This window comes from Bufo gargarizans, chromosome 1 (assembly GCF_014858855.1).
Source record: "Bufo gargarizans isolate SCDJY-AF-19 chromosome 1, ASM1485885v1, whole genome shotgun sequence".
NCBI lineage: Eukaryota > Metazoa > Chordata > Amphibia > Anura > Bufonidae > Bufo > Bufo gargarizans.
Window position 1 is genome coordinate 211,112,982 of NC_058080.1, and position 17,065 is coordinate 211,130,046.

At 47.2% G+C, this 17,065-nt stretch overlaps 1 protein-coding gene across 1 annotated transcript in view; it reads right to left on the minus strand.

Annotated features, from left to right (window-relative positions):
- Window positions 1-3,528: 3,528 nt before the first annotated feature.
- The window catches only part of PAPSS1 (3'-phosphoadenosine 5'-phosphosulfate synthase 1), a 128,776-nt gene continuing 115,239 nt past the window's right edge, over window positions 3,529-17,065 (minus strand). Inside the window, exon 12 of the mRNA XM_044301101.1 lies at window positions 3,529-4,489. Within this exon, the coding sequence (XP_044157036.1) occupies window positions 4,351-4,489 (139 nt within the window). The 3' untranslated portion in view covers window positions 3,529-4,350. The remainder of the gene's footprint in view (window positions 4,490-17,065) is intronic.

The following is a 17,065-nucleotide window of genomic DNA, read 5'->3' on the forward strand; positions in this document are numbered from 1 at the left end:
GTCAATGGGGTTAAACTGCAATACCAAGCACTGCCGCTATACAATGTAAAATACTGTTCTTGGAAAGCTGCCAGGAGCTGGCTGCGCTCACCAAAGCTTTGATGAGCACAGCGGCTCCCTGAAACTGCTGACTGGCGGGGATGCAAGGACTCTGATCCCTGCCGATGTGATAAGGATGACCTATCCCGAGGATAGGTTATCATTATCAATTCCTACACAACGAGGGTAAAAAGACCCATTGTTGGAATCAGGGTCCCAGTCACTAGTACTAGAACAGGGCAGCAGATACCTGGTAATGGATTCCCTTTAATTAACAGTTGATTTGGTGAAAGATAATAATGAAGCAACCGTTATCACAAAAGAGGCTAACACTGAAGTTCAGAGAACTAGATGCATGCAGCAAAAATCGAGTTTGCCGGGTCAAACTGCAGAGCAGAAGTACAGAAGATATATGTAACAGTTCAAAATATTACAGATGTCTGAATGTAACAGCTGAAGATAATATCCAAATAACATCTGAAAACCAATATATGACTCACTTGTTGTGGGGTGCTTCTTCTTAGATCCTGGCTATACTTGAATGTGGTAGGAAATAAAGATAAATAAAATATGTCTCATTAGAATGGATACTCCCCTATTCCAGGGGTCGGCAACCTATGGCACTCCAGCTGCTGTGAAACTACAACTCGGAGCACATCCACTTGCTTGGATGTTGTTATTGTTGTTTTAACTCTCATAGAAGTAAATGGAACACGCTGGGAGTTGTAGTTTTACAACAGCTGGAGTGCTGGAGGTTGCTGATGCCTGCTCTATGCAAAGAGTCTCCAATCTAACAGGCAAGTTCACGTTGCCTGCATCATAAACACATGCATGGTTGTCGGCACAATAAGCACAATGGGTGGGAAAGTGCTCATCTGGCATATTGGAGAGTTATCAAAATCGCTGCAAATAGACAACTTAGTTACCCATAGCAACCAATCCCAAATTTCATTCTTCAGAGCTCTTTTGAAAAATAAAAGGATCATTCTAATTAGTTGCTATAGGCAACTAAACTAGTTTTCCCGAGTTTCTCTCCCAGTGTGAATGTAAATTAACCATTTACACTCCCATGTGCACCATGAAACAAAAAGACAGATCACACAAAAACAATGGAATCCATGTAAAATGCTTCCACATTCTAGTTATGACAATAACTGTACAAACATTTTTTACTGAAACAGTGTGGAGCCCCAAATTGACCACTATGAACAGACTATGGATGGTCTGTAAGTTTGGACTCTTTACTGCATAGATCTATACTTGGTATAGAAGGGTTAGTGGCTGCACCTATAGGAAAACCATGATGTGGTGCTCTTCCCACGCGACTCACCCCTGTGTCGCAGAAAACAGATAAAAATGCAAGATATAGATGTGGGAGGCACTCGGAATATGGGTTGAATATGTGTGGTTTGTGGTAATATTGAGGGGTGGGTGGTAAAGTTGTGGGTTGTGTTCTTGAAGTGGTATATAATGATCACACCATATTTGTTGCTATTAAAAATGTTAATTTATTAATAAAATTATAAAGATATATAATAAAAGTGAAAAAAATAATCAAAGAATATATATTAAAAAAGGAGAAAATTATCTTCGGTCCACTTAAGCTAGGTCTACATGATGACATTTGTCGCGCGACACAGTTAGGGCACAACTACACTGCAACATTTGTCGTGCAACATTTTGTTGCACCAATGTCACGCGACGATTTTTATAATGACAGTCTATGGTGTCGCACTGCAACATGCTGCGACTGCGACAGTCACAGAAAAATCCATCTCAGTATGTTGCAGTGCGACACCATAGACTGTCATTATAAAAATTGTTGCGTCACAAATGTCGTCGTGTAGACCTAGCCTTAATGTGTTAGGAAAAAGTTTGCATATTCAATGTTCCTTAAAGTCCTCGATTTGACATTTGCGTCCAGAGCGGCGGCTTGGAGTTTGAAAAAAGCGCAGGCATCGATGCAAGTCTTCTGATTGATGAGAATCCTCGAAGTAATGCGTTCCTTGAAAAGATCGGTGCGTGTCTTTAAATCGTATTTCCAACTACTGTGTTTGCGATCTGAAGGGTGGCGATGCAGCAGGGTACCAGACTTGTTTCGTTTTGTTGCGCTTCAGAAGACTTGCATCGATACCCGCGCTTTTTTCAAACTCCAAGCCGCCGCTCCCGCCCACGTGGGAGAACACGCCACGGGCAGGTAGAGCAAGGCCGGCGAATAACACAGCAGCAAAATGGGTAACGTAACACTAATAGGGTGGATCTACATTGAGCACTTGTCTATGTTCCTCCCCCTTTTTTAGCACATTTATATTCGCAACGTATTTTATTCTATCGACATACCTAACCCATATCGATACAAAGTTAAGAATTTAAAGGCTATTCATATGTTGATCCTGCTACATGTGCACTTACATTTTTCTCCCAGTGAATCCGGCACATTCATCTTTCCCGGCTGCAATCACCCTCAGCTGTAACCATCTTTAGCTCCCCCTACTGGACACAAATGTCAAATCGAGGACTTTAAGGAACATTAAATATGCAAACTTTGTCCTAACACATTAAGTGGACTGAAGATAATTTTCTCCTTTTTATATATATTTGATTTTTTTATATATTCTTTGATTTTTTCCTAGTTTTTTTTTTACTTTTATAATTTTATCAATACATTTTCATTTTTAATAGCAACAATTATGGTGTGATCATTATATACCACTTCAAGAACACAACCCACACCTTTAACACCAACCCCTCAATATTTCCACAAACCACACATATTCAACCCGGATACCGAGTGCCTCCCGCATCTATATCTTGCATAGATCTATACTTACCTCCCCCCGTTTTTCCACAGTGACAAACTACTGGATAAAGTTATACATCAACATAATTACCTTCAATTATATTTACTTATCTGGAATTGACTTTATATTAACTGTGAACAATAATTTTCTCTTTACATTACCATTCTGGACCCAGAGCAATATACGTATAAAAAGTCAGTATGATATAGAGATAGAGAGATATATATATATATATATATATATCTTTCACAATCGGGCATAGAACATTTCATTTATCTGTCTAATTACTTTATATCTTTATCATTTTGTAAATCAATATACCCTATAGATGTTGTTTTATATTCTCTTTAGATACCTTGATGAAGGTCGTAACCAGACCGAAACGTTGGGACCACTTTCATGGCCTGTAATGTTGGTATACACTCTGGATGAAACTAAACACAAAATGATATAAAACTGCACATTATGTATTAAAAGTGCCATAGATTTCTCCATTGTAAGTTTGGTCAGACCCTGCTAGGGCATCTCATTTGCTTTAGGGCTCATGCATAGAAATGTATTTCCTTTCCGTGCAAGTTCCTTTTTTTTGTGGACCGGATGCAGAACCATTCATTTCAAAGGGGTCCGAAAAAAAAGAAAAAACAAAGTTACTCCGTGTGCATTCCAGTTCCATATGTCCGTTCCGCAAAGAATAGAATATGTTCTATTATTGTCTGCATTACGAGCAAGGATAGGATTGTTCTATGAGGGGCCAGCTGTTCTGTTCCGCAAAATACGGAATGCACAAGGCGGTCATCCATATTTTTGGCGGATCAGTTTATGCACCGCAAAATAAATACGGTCGTGTGCATGAGCCCTAGAGGCAAAGTTAAGGTGTGCTTCAAATGGCGATTGTATTTGAAAATTCTGAATTTGCTTCTAAGCTTATTTTCATAGTGTAACAGTGCTGTCTTACAGTCCAACAGAGGCCACTGATCTCCACCATGTTTACATGCCCATTAGTAACACATTACAGATTAAATATAAATCTTCATGAAGATTAAGAACTGCTTTAAGAATTTTATAAATCCTGATTTTAAAATGAGCTGTAACAGTGGTGCATAATCTGCCCTCATTATGTATAACTGCAACATAAATACAGCTTTTTACAAGCTAAAGCTCAGAAAGTCTGGAAACTGAAGTGTGCTTGGAATGGTGGAAGTGGTTTTACTTTAACTCTGTCTTTTTTTTGGACATTCTGCAAGAAAACAAGGAACATTCATACTAAAATGTATTAGTCGCCTGCGACCCAGTGCTGGTTAGTGCAACTGAAGGTTTAAGATTGCTCATAATGGTAGTGTTCGGCAGGAGCGTTGCTAACTTAAATTTATGACGTTTCACAGTTGATTAAATTGGAGACCAATTGAAAAGCCAAACATACGGTAAAGTAGTACAAATTCTGGTCTTCAGAGACAAACAAAACCATCACTGCGGCCCACATAAAATGTAATATGAAAGATGCTAGACCGATTTAAGCTTTTTCCAAACATTTGTAGTATTCCTTCAGCACAGTCCAAGCCTTTGGTGCCATGAAACCGTCTGGGGGATTTTGTCCCTCTCGAGCCAGTTTGCGCATTCGAGTTCCGGAAATAAATTCATAGTCTTCAGCGCTGGGGACGTAAGAGGAAAAAAAAAAAATATTAACTATAGACAGTAACAAGCATGAAAACATATAGCTCCAGGATGCTAAGATGCCGGAAAGGATATTGAACCTTTAGTGATCAAACTGTTTTGGGCCTTAGTGGCCAAGCATTTCTTTTTTTTTTTTTTCATTGTCGCATTTTTAAGCGCTACAATTTATTTATTTTTTTGACCATTATCCGCCAATAGAAGCTCGCAGGTCCTCCAGCCTCCACATACAGTTTTACTCCAGGTTTTCATAACAACCCAGCAATTTATTTTCACTGCTTTAGGAGAGCTTTAAAGGAAATCTGTCACCAGGATAAACTGCTATTGAAGTAAAGCCATGGCCTAATAGTACCTTATTTTAAGATGTGCTTTTGTTGCAGCAATAGAGGTTTTTATCCTCTAAAAATGCAGTTTATTTGGTATGCAAATGAGCCAGTAAGGTGCCCAGAGGGGTGTCACTCTTGCAGGACGGAGCCCAGACACACCCCCTGCCACAATGTGTCCACCCTCAAAAGACTTTAACCACCTCAGCCCCCCTAGCTTAAAACACCCTTAATGACCAGACCACTTTTTACAATTTTGCACTACACTACTTTCACAGTTTATTGCTCGGTCATGCAACTTAGCACCCAAATTAATTTTACCTCCTTCTCTTCTCACTAATAGAGCTTTCATTTGGTGGTATTTCATTGCTGCTGACATTTTTACTTTTTTGTTATTAATCGAAATTTACAGAAATGACATTTCTCGCCCAGTTTCCTTGGGGGACACAGAAGACCTTGGGTATAGCTCATCTCCATAGGAGGCGTGACACTAAGTGAAGACTGTTAAGCCCCTCCTCCACAGCTATACCCTCAGCCTGGAGAGAGAGACTGCCAGTTTTTGCTTAGTGTCCAAGGAGGCAAGACACTCCCTGCTCTGCAGGGCTCTTTTCTCCTTGTTTAAATTTTTGATTTTTACTTTTTTCTTTTCTTTTTGTTCCAGATCATCAGGGACAACAGAGACGCACTAGACCTCTCTGTTTCTCCCGGGGTTGAGCTGCGCCAGTGCCGGTATCCGCACTGCTGCCTCCCCCACAGAAGGCAAGGTGGACCAGGGCAGCCCAGCTCCCCTGCATCCCGCCAGCGCAAGGGTCGCCCGCACGCACGCCAAGTCCCTCTCCAGCGTCCTGCCACTACGGTGCCAGTAGCTGAAGGGGCGACCCTGCTGGAACGGACGGAGGGTGAAGACGGCTGGTAAGAGAGAGGCTTCTCCAGCCCTACGTCCCCCTCCCTGGCCTCCTGCGTGCTGGACTCCCATGCTGGTCCCGGCTGGACCTACGCTGACCCCTGGTGCCGTAGGTGAACAGCCATGTTTCTGACTCCTGGGCTGTCGCTCATTTCTAGCTGTTGCCTAATAATTATATAGCCCCACACCACCACTATACTGGTGACCGCAGGGCGACAATACAATGCCCCTCCATAGGGGATTGCACAGGGGTGAGCATGGCATTGCTGTGGAGGAAATAGAGCCAGAGACCTGCTCCTAGCTGCCCCTAACACAGGGGTTATGCCGACTCTCCCCCTTGCCGGTCGCAGTTCAGTACAGGGGGCCGGCGCTAGCTGCCCCTGTCTCTCCTCTACGGGGGCCTGTCCATTGGGGCAGGGGGCGCAGTGCTGGACTCCAGGGTCTCCCTCCTTACCGGTGTGCTAGGGCCAAAGGGCCGCTCCAGACGCTGCCGGACGCAGGACCTCGCGGCCTGCATGTGGAACGCGATGCTCCGACAGGCCCCGGCCGACTGCTGATGCATCGGGTCGGCCGGGTGCCGCAATCTTTGACCCAGGCTTTGGCCTGCTGTTCCGGGCTTCTGCCTCTGCCGGCCCGCGGGGTGGGCACCCGCGGCCGTTGGTACATGGGTCAGCCGGCTCCCTCCAGGTCTCGGCTCGCCGTCGCTGCCTCTTGGCCGGCCGGGCGCCGCAAAACTCTAGGCCCCGGCTTTGGGACCTACTAGGCCGCAACATCCCGGCCTCGGTTGGAGGGGGCGGGAACGTCTCGCGGCGCGAATTCTTCCCGCCCGCACGTCCCCCGCCCCCCAGGGGATCGCAGCGCCGCCCCCCCCTGGTCGGATCTTTGTTAACCTGTTGGGTGCCGGCCGTCTCCAAGGGCCGGCTCCCATCTGGAGGACCCCCTCTATGTTCTGGTGGGCTTCCTAATAAGCCTGTACAAGGCTGTGTCCCTGTATGGGGCCCCTTTTCTTGCCTCAAGAGTGGCTGTGTTTTTAAAAAAAAAAAAAAAAAAAAAACAGAGGACTTCCATGGCGGAGTTACTAAATAACGGAATGGCTGCGCAGGACGCTGCAGCATGATACAGTAGTGCTGGCTGCATGCTGTGCCCCCCTTCCGTAGGCGACATGTCGCGCTCCCCGGCTGTGGTGCTGGCCGGCTGCAAGTCTCCTTTTTAGGCGGACCCTTGCCATCTCCCGGGATACGGCGCTAGCCGAGTGTAGGCGCCCCTCTTCCGCCCGTTCTATGGCAGGGCGTCACCTTCCAGTATGGTGCTGGCCATGGGCATGAACCCCTGCCTCAGTGGAATTCTGCGCTCTCTGGCCGCAGGCTGGCCATGTGCATAGCCCCCTTCTATAGGTGGAATACTACATTCACCGGATCGGTGCTGACCATGGCACGACACCCCCCTTCCTTAGGGGAACGCTGCACTCACTGGATTTAATGCTGGACAGGTGCATGTCCCCCTTCTGGGGCGGAATAATTGCACTCTCACCGGATTCGGTGCTGGCCATGTGCACGACCCCCCTCCTTAGGGGAACGCGGCACTCACTGGATTCCCTGCCGGCCATGTGTGTAACCCCCTTCTTAGGCGGAACGCTGCACTCTCACTGGGTTCGCTGTCGGCCATGTGTATGAAACCCTTCTATAGGAGGAATTCAACATTCTCGCTAGATGCGGTGCTGGCCATGTGCACGTCCCCCTTCCATAAGCGGAACACTGCACTCTTACTGGATTTACTGCCGGCCATGTGCATGACTCCCTTTCATAAGCGGAATGCTGCACTCTTATTGGTTTTTGCTGCCGGCCTTGGGCATGCCTCCTTCTCTCAGGAGGCATACATACACTCTTACTGGCTTCTCTCGCGGTAGGTTGCTGGCCACGTGCCTGACCCTCTTCCATGGTTGGGTGCTTGCACTCTCACCGGATCCGCTGCCGGCTATATGCATGGCCCCCTTCCGTGGGCGGTGTTCCGCACTCTCGCTGGATTGCTGCCGGCGTGGCCATGCCTCCTCTCCTCAGGCGACATTCATGCACTTTCACTGACTGGGTGTCATTGTGCCAGCACGTTGCCGGCCAGGTGCATGACCCCCATCCATGGCGGATGCTCGCGCTCTCCTGGGATGCCATGTGCACCCCTCCCCCTTTTTGGGAGGATCACTGCACTTTCACCAAATACGTTGCGGGCCGTGAGCATGGCTCTAACAGGCGTGCGCTGCTTGCACTCCCTTTAGAAATGGTGCTGGCCTTGTGCATGACCACTTCTCATTCCATGGGCGAAATTTTGTACGCTCACGAGATTCACGGCTGTCCTTGTGTATGCTGTACTGTACGTTCCCCTTTCTTGGGCGGAGTAGTTGCACTCTCACGAAATTCGGTGTTGGGTGGATTATTGCACAATCATTTAATGCTAGGATAATCAGGTGCATGCCCCCCCTTTTCAGGGTCTTTGCACTCTTGCCATCAGAGTTGCCAGGTACCTTTCCCCCCTTTTTTTCCGGGCGGGCTACTTGCGTTCCTTCGCATGCCGGTGCTGGTCTTGTGCATAGCTCCTTTTCAGGTTGCACTTTACACTTCCGTGGATACTGTGGGACGCTGTGGCTGTGCGCTCTGTGCGTTGTTTGGGCCGTGTATGCCTTCTCCTCCCGTGGGTGGGTTGGCCTTCTCGCTGCCTGCAGGGTTGCTAGTACGTATGCCTCCCTTCTTCCTGCGACATACGTTTTTCTCTCTGGGGTGGGGTTGCTTGTCGCAAGCTTTGCACTCTTCTCTGTGGAGATCTTCTGTCCACTTGTGAGCCTAAGGTGTTGTTGTCCAACACGCAACAATGAATGCTCAATGTATTCACAGCTGTATATCTTGTATATACGTAGACGAGCTCTGCTGGCTCGCTACTGCACTGAGCTGAGTGGTACCCATTCTCCGGTGTGGTCCCGTTGTTGTCGGCACCCACCATGTTCGTTGGCCTTTCCACCTGGGGAGTGTTCGGGGTTCCTTGATGCGTACCCATTCGTCATCTCGTGACATTGTTTCCCTACGCAACCAGTCGGGGTCGAGAGTGTTGTCTGCAGTGCCGCTCGACCTCTACGTTGGCTCTGGCGGGACTACCTTGCCTACTACCATTTCCTCCTCTCGGATGCAGTGTGGTGTGGGTCCTTCCTATTGGCGCCCTTTTCGCTCCAGTCTGTTGCTACCAGGTTCACACTGCTCCTCTCGGGTAGATCGCCCAACTCTTCTTGGGTGCTTGATTATCCAGGTCCTGGGGACCTCCACTTTGGTTTCTTCAGGGTATTCGCCTGCTGCGAGGCGGTGTGCAGGTCGTCTCACAGAGTAGAGGGGATTCGACTCTGCCTTTCCTCGCCGGCTCGGTTTTTGGGCTTCTGCTCTGGGTTTGTCGCTCCAATGTGGCTTCTGCCCCGGCCAGGCCTCAGAGGCTGTTCCGTCGTTGCCCCCCCCTCCTCTGGGGTGAGCATGGTTGTTCAATTGGATGGTTCCGGTGTTACTTGCGGTCTCGTACCATCTCCCTCGTTCTCGCTGGTAGTGCTAGCTGTTTGCCGGGCCTACCGCGTTTTGTCCTCCCACTGGGTGCAGATTGCTTTTCCGTCTGGGCGTATGGTCCTGTGGGACTTACTTTCTCGGTGACTTGGGAGGACTGCCCTTCGGTCAAGGTTGTCCTTGGATCTCCCACACGGGGCTGTAGAACTCCTTCTTTGGTGGCTACATCGACTTAGATTTGGCCTGTCTTGTCTGGGCGTCTGTCTGATGCTGGGCAGACCCTTCTGGGTTCTTCCGTCTGTCCTTCTGCTCCCCCACGCCGGTTGGATGCGGGGCTGTGTTGTTCGGGGGCCGACAGGACCGTGGTTTCCGATCCTTCGGCCGTGTTGCTGGTCTGCGCCTGATCGCTTTGGGTTTTCTCCCGCTTGCTGGGTGATTCCTGCGAGCACGCTAGTGTTCGCTCCCGACTGCTTAGTCCAGGTTTGGTTGTCGGACTTAGGGTTCTTACCTGGGGTTTTGTGGGTAGCGGGGCATTCCCCCACTCTGCCTTTCTCGCCCTTGGTTCTGTCTTTCTCTAGTCCAGCCTGACCCTGGGACTGGGACTCTGTTACTTGAAGTGTCAAGTGTCGGCGCTGTCCTTCCCCTTCCAGCGTTTCCTGGGCCTTGTCATGACCTTCTTCCACAGAGTGGCTCTTTGGTTCCTCCTTCTCGTTTCCTGGTTCCACCCTGGGACCTACATACTGAACTCTCGGCGCTCCAATCTTTCCCTTGGAGCCGTTGCGGAAGTTCTCCCTACTCCTTCTGTCCTGTACAGTTGTGTTTCTGTTGTCATCATGTCTGACGGGTGCCTGATTGGCGGCCCTTCGTGTTCTGTGCCTTCTGTCCTTTTCCAGGACGGGGCTGTTCTCCGTCCTGTCCCTTCCTTCCTTCTGACGGTGGTATCTGCCTTCTTGTCAACGAGGCTTTCGTCCTTTTCCTCCCATCGCCGGGAACGGTCGCTTATCGTTTGGAGGTTGTGGGGCCTTGCAGTTGTTTGCTTGGAGATCTCCGACTCTGGTCGGCGTTCGGTCTCTTGTGTTTCCAGGAGGTCAGTGCAAAGGTTGATGGCCTCCAGGGTGGCTTCCTCCGCTTTCTCAGAGTGGCCTTTGCTGTGGTTATCGCACCAATGGCAGGGTTCTGCTTTCGGTGTCACCGTTCATTTCACCAGAGCGGTCGGTGCCTCCTGGGGCGGAGGCGTTAGGTTTCGGCCATTCATTTGTGCAAGGCGGTCACTTTTTCCTTGCGCACCTTACCGAGTTCTACAGGGTGCATACTCGGGCTTCGGCGTATGCTGCCTTGGGCCGCCTGGTCTGCAGGCGGTGGTTTCTTGATTCCTTCGGGTGCTTCGCCTTGGTGCTGTGGTCCCTCCCCTCTTGGACTGCTATTGAACGTCCCAAGGTCTTCTGTGTCCCCCAAGGAAACTGGGCGAGAAAACGAGATTTTTGTATAACTTACCAGTAAAATCTCTTTCTCGCTCTTTCCTTGGGGGACACAGCACCCACCCATTCTTGTTTTTTCCTTACACGGTTTCCGAGTTTGTTTTACCCGTTGGGTAGTTGGCTTCTTGGTTCCACTTTTGGACTTTGCCTTTTTTCACTACTTGGACACGCAACTGGCAGTCTCTCTCTCCAGGCTGAGGGTATAGCTGTGGAGGAGGGGCTTAACAGTCTTCACTTAGTGTCACGCCTCCTATGGAGATGAGCTATACCCAAGGTCTTCTGTGTCCCCCAAGGAAAGAGCGAGAAAGAGATTTTACTGGTAAGTTATACAAAAATCTCGTTTTTTCACTTTCAGTTGTATTTTATTTATTTTTTTAAACGACATCTATATAGAAATTTTTCTCTAAATTTATTGTTCTACATGTCTTTGATAAAAAAAATATGTTTGGGTAAAAAAAAATGGTTTGGGTAAAAGTTATAGCGTTTGCAAACTATGGTCCAAAAATGTGAATTTCCGATTTTTGAAGCAGCTCTGACTTTCTGAGCACCTGTCATGTTTCCTGAGATTCTACAATGCCCAGACAGTCGAAAAACCCCACAAATAACCCCATTTCGGAAAGTAGACACCCTAAGGTATTTGCTGATGGGCATAGTGAGTTCATAGAACTTTTTATTTTTGTCCCAAGCTAGCAGAAAATGATGAATTTTTTTTTCCCTTACAAAGTCTCATATTCCACTAACTTGTGACAAAAAATTTAAACTTCCATGAACTCACTATGCCCATCACAAAATACCTTGGGGTGTCTTCTTTCCAAAATGGGGTCACTTGTGGGGTTATACTGCCCTGGCATTTTAGGGGCCCAAATGCATGCAAAGTAGTTTGAATTCAAAATGTGTAAAAAATGGCCTGTGAAATCCAAAAGGTGCTCTTTGGAATGTGGGCCCCTTTGCCCACCTAGGCTGCAAAAAAGTGTCACACATGTGGTATCGCCGTACTCAGGAGAAGTAGGGCAATGTGTTTTGGGGTGTCTTCTTACATATACCCATGCTGGGTGAGAGAAATATCTCGGCAAAAGACAACTTTGTATAAAAAAAATTGGAAAAGTTGTCTTTTGCCGAGATATTTATCTCACCCAGCATGGGTATATGTAAAATGACACCCCAAAACACATTCCCCAACTTCTCCTGAGTACGGCGATACCACATGTGTGACACTTTTTTTTTGTCACACAGATGGTACAGTCTTAGTAGAAACCTCAAACAGATGTCGTGAGGCAGCCTGCCAGCGAACGATCGCCGCTGGCAGGCTGTAGATACACTCTCTTACCTTCCGATCCTGTGAACGCGCGCGCCTGTGTGCGCGCGTTCACAGGAAGTCTCGCGTCTCACGATATGACGCGTAGAAGCGTGACTGTGCCTGTGCCTCCACTCCCAGGTCCCACAAAGTCACGCCCCTGATCTGGTTAGGCCACGTCCCTACCACTCCTGAGCTGACTGGGATTGAAATAATGAAGTTAAAAAACAACCTTTGTCAGCTGCAGAGGTGGGAGGGAGGGTGACTTTCTCCCTGCAGCTTACACTCAGACAGCACAGTGCTGCTGTCTCGAGTGAGCTGTTCAAAAGGACACGCCCTTGATCTGGTTAGGCCATGCCCGCCCCCTCCCACTCCTCAGCCTACTGAGATTGAAAAAATTAAAGTTAAAAATCATTTTTCTAGGTCCTGCTAAACCACGCCCCGATCTGGTTAGGCCACGGGTGACTTTCTCCCTGCAGCTCACACTTAGACAGTACAGTGCTGCTGTCCTAGAGTGAGCTGTTCAAAAGGCCACGCCCCCGATCCAGTAAAGGCCACTGTTAAGGGGGCGGGCCCATGTGGAGGTCACTGTTAAAGGGGAAGGCTGCTGTAAAGGTCAATGTTAAGGGGTGGGGTGCTGTAGATATCACTGTTATAGTGGATAGTGTTGATATCTTAACGACACATTATATATATATATATATATATATATATATATATATATACACACACACACACACACACACATACCAAAAGTTTGGACACACCTTCTCATTCAAAGAGTTTTCTTTATTTTCATGACTATGAAAATTGTAGATTCACACTGAAGGCATCAAAACTATGAATTAACACATGTGGAATTATATACATAACAAAAAAGTGTGAAACAACTGAAAATATGTCATATTCTAGGTTCTTCAAAGTAGCCACCTTTTGCTTTGATTACTGCTTTGCACACTCTTGGCATTCTATTGATGAGCTTCAAGTGGTAGTCACCTGAAATGGTTTTCACTTCACAGGTGTGCCCTGTCAGGTTTAATAAGTGGTATTTCTTGCTTTATAAATGGGGTTGGGACCATCAATTACGTTGTGGAGAAGTCAGGTGGATACACAGCTGATAGTCCTACTGAATAGACTGTTAGAATGTGTATTATGGCAAGAAAAAAAAGCAAGAAAAAAAGCAGCTAAGTAAAGAAAAACGAGTGGCCATCATTAATGAAGGTCAGTCAGTCCGAAAAATTGGGAAAACTTTGAAAGTGTCCCCAAGTGCAGTCACAAAAACCATCAAGCGCTACCAAGAAACTGGCTCACATGCGGACCGTCCCCAGGAAAGGAAGACCAAGAGTCACTTCTGCTGCGGAGGATAAGTTCATCCGAGTCACCAGCCTCAGAAATCGCAGGTTAACAGCAGCTCAGATTAGAGACCAGGTCAATGCCACACAGAGTTCTAGCAGCAGACACATCTCTAGAACAACTATTAAGAGGAGACTGTGTGAATCAGGCCTTCATGGTAGAATATCTGCTAAGAAACCACTGCTAAGGACAGGCAACAAGCAGAAGAGACTTGTTTGGGCTAAAGAACACAAGGAATGGACATTAGACCAGTGGAAATCTGTGCTTTGGTCTGATGAGTCCAAATTTGAGATCTTTGGTTCTTTGTGTCTTTGTGCGACGCAGAAAAGGTGAACGGATGGACTCTACATGCCTGGTTCCCACCGTGAAGCACAGAGGAGGAGGTGTGATGGTGTGGGGGCGCTTTGCTGGTGACACTGTTGGGGATTTATTCAAAATTGAAGGCATACTGAACCAGCATGGCTACCACAGCATCTTGCAGCGGCATGCTATTCAATCCGGTTTGTGTTTAGTTGGACCATCATTTATTTTTCAACAGGACAATGACCCCAAACACACCTCCAGGCTGTGTAAGGGCTATTTGACCATGAAGGTGTCACCACCAGACATCTGAGAAGCTCTGACAGATGCCTTTCAGAACCTCCTCCTTGAGCTTCCTTTGTTTTGCTTTCAGTTCCTCATCTCGTTGGCCTCTCTCAGCTGTCATGTAGTTGGACTGATTGTAAACCGCCAAAACCGTCTCAAGCATGGATCCGGTTTCACTTTTGACTGAACGCTTCCAGGGTCTTTAATTGGAGGTAGCTGATCTCCGTAAGACTCTTTCTCAGTTTCAAGTGACCGGTTCAGCTTGCGTTCATAGAGTTTGTTCTGAGCCTAAGATCTCGCTCCCGGATACGTTTTCCGGGGGTAGTGAGAATTTTGTGCGTTTTAGAGAGGCTTGCAAACTCCATTTTCGCCTTCTTCCCCATTCCTCTGGTGATGAGGAACGGAGGGTGGGGATCATTATATCGCTGCTCAGGCGTAACGCTAAGTCGTGGGCCTTTTCGCTGCCGGTGGGGGCACGGCCCCTCCATTCAGTGGATGAATTCTTTTTAGCCCTGGGTCAGATATATGATGATCCGGATCGTATTGCTTTGGCTGAGTCTAGACTACGTCTGTTGTGCCAGGGTAAACAATCCGCAGAGATATACTGCTCAGAATTTTGGAGATGGGCAGCTGATACTGGTTGGAATGATGCTGCACTCCGAAGTCAATTTTGCCATGGTCTTTCAGAGGGATTGAAAGATGCATTTGCCTTTCATGAGAGGCCTATCTCCTTGGACTCTGCTATGTCTCAGGCCGTTCGTATTGACAGGCGTCTTAGAGAGAGAGAGGAGAGATCACTCCTTCCTGTCATACTCAATCCCAGGACAGTGCAGCAGTCTCATTCTGTGCGCAGGGGTCTCAGTCGCTGTCAACTCTTTGTGAGCAGGAGCCCATGCAGCAGGGGTTGATTGCCTCTGACAATAGAAGATTCAGCCCGCATGGGAAGGTTTGTTTTTGTTGTGGAGGTATAAATCATTTGGCAAATGTTTGTCCCTCTAGGAGATTCAGGCAGTTTTTTGGGAGTAATAAAGAAACAAAAAGGAAAAAATCCTTTAAAAATGTTCCATCTGTTACTATTGGCAGGGTTGAGGCGGAAATTGAAGGTTTTCCGTTTGCTTGTAGTTCCAGTTTTGTCCTGCCTGCCAGGGTGGCGCTAGAGAGCAAGAACATTTTTGGTGAGATTTTTGTAGATAGTGGAGCAGCTGTCAATCTCATTGATAAATCAATCTGCGATAACTCATGGTTTCCAGGTATGCACTTTGGGAAAGGATATTCCTGTTTTTGCTATTGATTCCGCTCCACTTTCTCAGAAATCATTAAAGGGCATAGTTCACAATATCCGTTTGATTGTGAGTGATGCTCATGTTGAGGATGTGTCATGTTTCGTCCTTAGCGGATTACCTACTCCTCTTGTGTTGGGGCTACCCTGGCTCACTAAACATAACCCCACCATTGATTGGCAAGCGAGGCAAATAAATGGTTGGAGTGACTTTTGCAGAGAGAATTGCCTCACAACATCTGTTTCTGAGGTTTCTACTAAGACTGTACCATCTTTTCTCTCATGAATTTTCGGATGTGTTCTCTGAGAGTGGAGTTCAGGATTTGCCCCTGCACAGGGAGTACGATTGCCCTATTAATCTCATCCCAGGCGCCAAGCTGCCTAAATCTCGTTTATACAATCTCTCCCAACCTAAAAGGGTCGCTATGCGTGCTTATATCTCTGAGAGTCTGAGAAAAGGACACATACGACCCTTGAAGTCACCTGTTGCCGCTGTTTTTTTCTTTGTGAAGAAAAAAGATGGTTCTTTAAGACCTTGTCTGGATTTCAGAGAGCTGAACAGTATCACTATTCGTGACCCTTATCCGCTTCCTCTGATCCCGGACCTGTTTAACCAGATTGTTGGGGCTAAAGTTTTTTCCAAATTAGATCTAAGAGGGGCATACAACCTGGTCAGGGTCAGAAAAGGAGACGAATGGAAGACGGCCTTCAATACCCCTGAGGGCCATTTTGAGAATTTGGTTATGCCTTTTGGTTTGATGAATGCCCCAGCCGTTTTTCAGCATTTTGTGAACAGCATTTTTTATCATTTAATGGGAAAATTTGTATTATATTATATTTGGATGACATTTTGATTTTTTCTCCCGATTTCAAAACTCATAAGGAACACTTACGTCAGGTCTTGCTCATCCTGCGGGAGAATAAATTGTACGCGAAACTGGAAAAATGTGTGTTTGCGGTTCCAGAAATTCAATTTCTGGGGTTTCTTCTCTCCGCTTCTGGTTTTCGCATGGACCCCGAGAAGGTCCGCGCTGTGCTTGAGTGGGAGCTTCCTGAGAATCAGAAGGCGCTGATGCGTTTTTTGGGCTTTGCCAATTATTACAGGAAGTTTATTTTGAATTATTCTTCTGTTGTTAAACCACTCACTTATATGACCAGAAAGGGGGTAGATTTTCCTTCCTGGTCGGTAGAGGCGCGTAAGGCCTTTTCTAATATCAAGGAGAGTTTTGCTTCCGCTCCCATCTTGGTACAACCTGATATTTCTCTACCCTTCATAGTTGAGGTTGATGCTTCTGAGGTGGGTGCGGTCTTGTCTCAGGGTTCCTCTCCTGCCAAATGGCGACCGTGTGCCTTTTTCTCGAAGAAACTCTCCTCCGCAGAGAGAAATTACGATGTGGGAGATAGGGAGTTGTTGGCCATCAAGTTGGCTTTTGAGGAATGGCGCCATTGGCTAGAGGGAGCCAGACACCCTATTACCGTGTTTACTGACCATAAAAATCTGGCCTACTTGGAGTCAGCCAAGCGTCTGAACCAGAGACAGGCCAGATGGTCTTTGTTCTTTTCAAGGTTTAATTTTGTTAAGAATGTGAAGGCAGATGCCCTGTCACGTTGTTTTCCGGGAGGTGGGAATTTTGAAGACCCGGGTCCCATTTTGGCTGAAGGTGTGGTGGTCTCTGCTCTTTATCCTGAATTGGAGGCAGAGGTGCAGGTAGCCCAGTCAGAGGCTCCTGATCTTTGTCCTCCTGGGAGGTTGTTTGTGCCTCTCGCTTTAAGACACAAGATTTTTAAGGAACACCACGATACGGTCCTTGCTG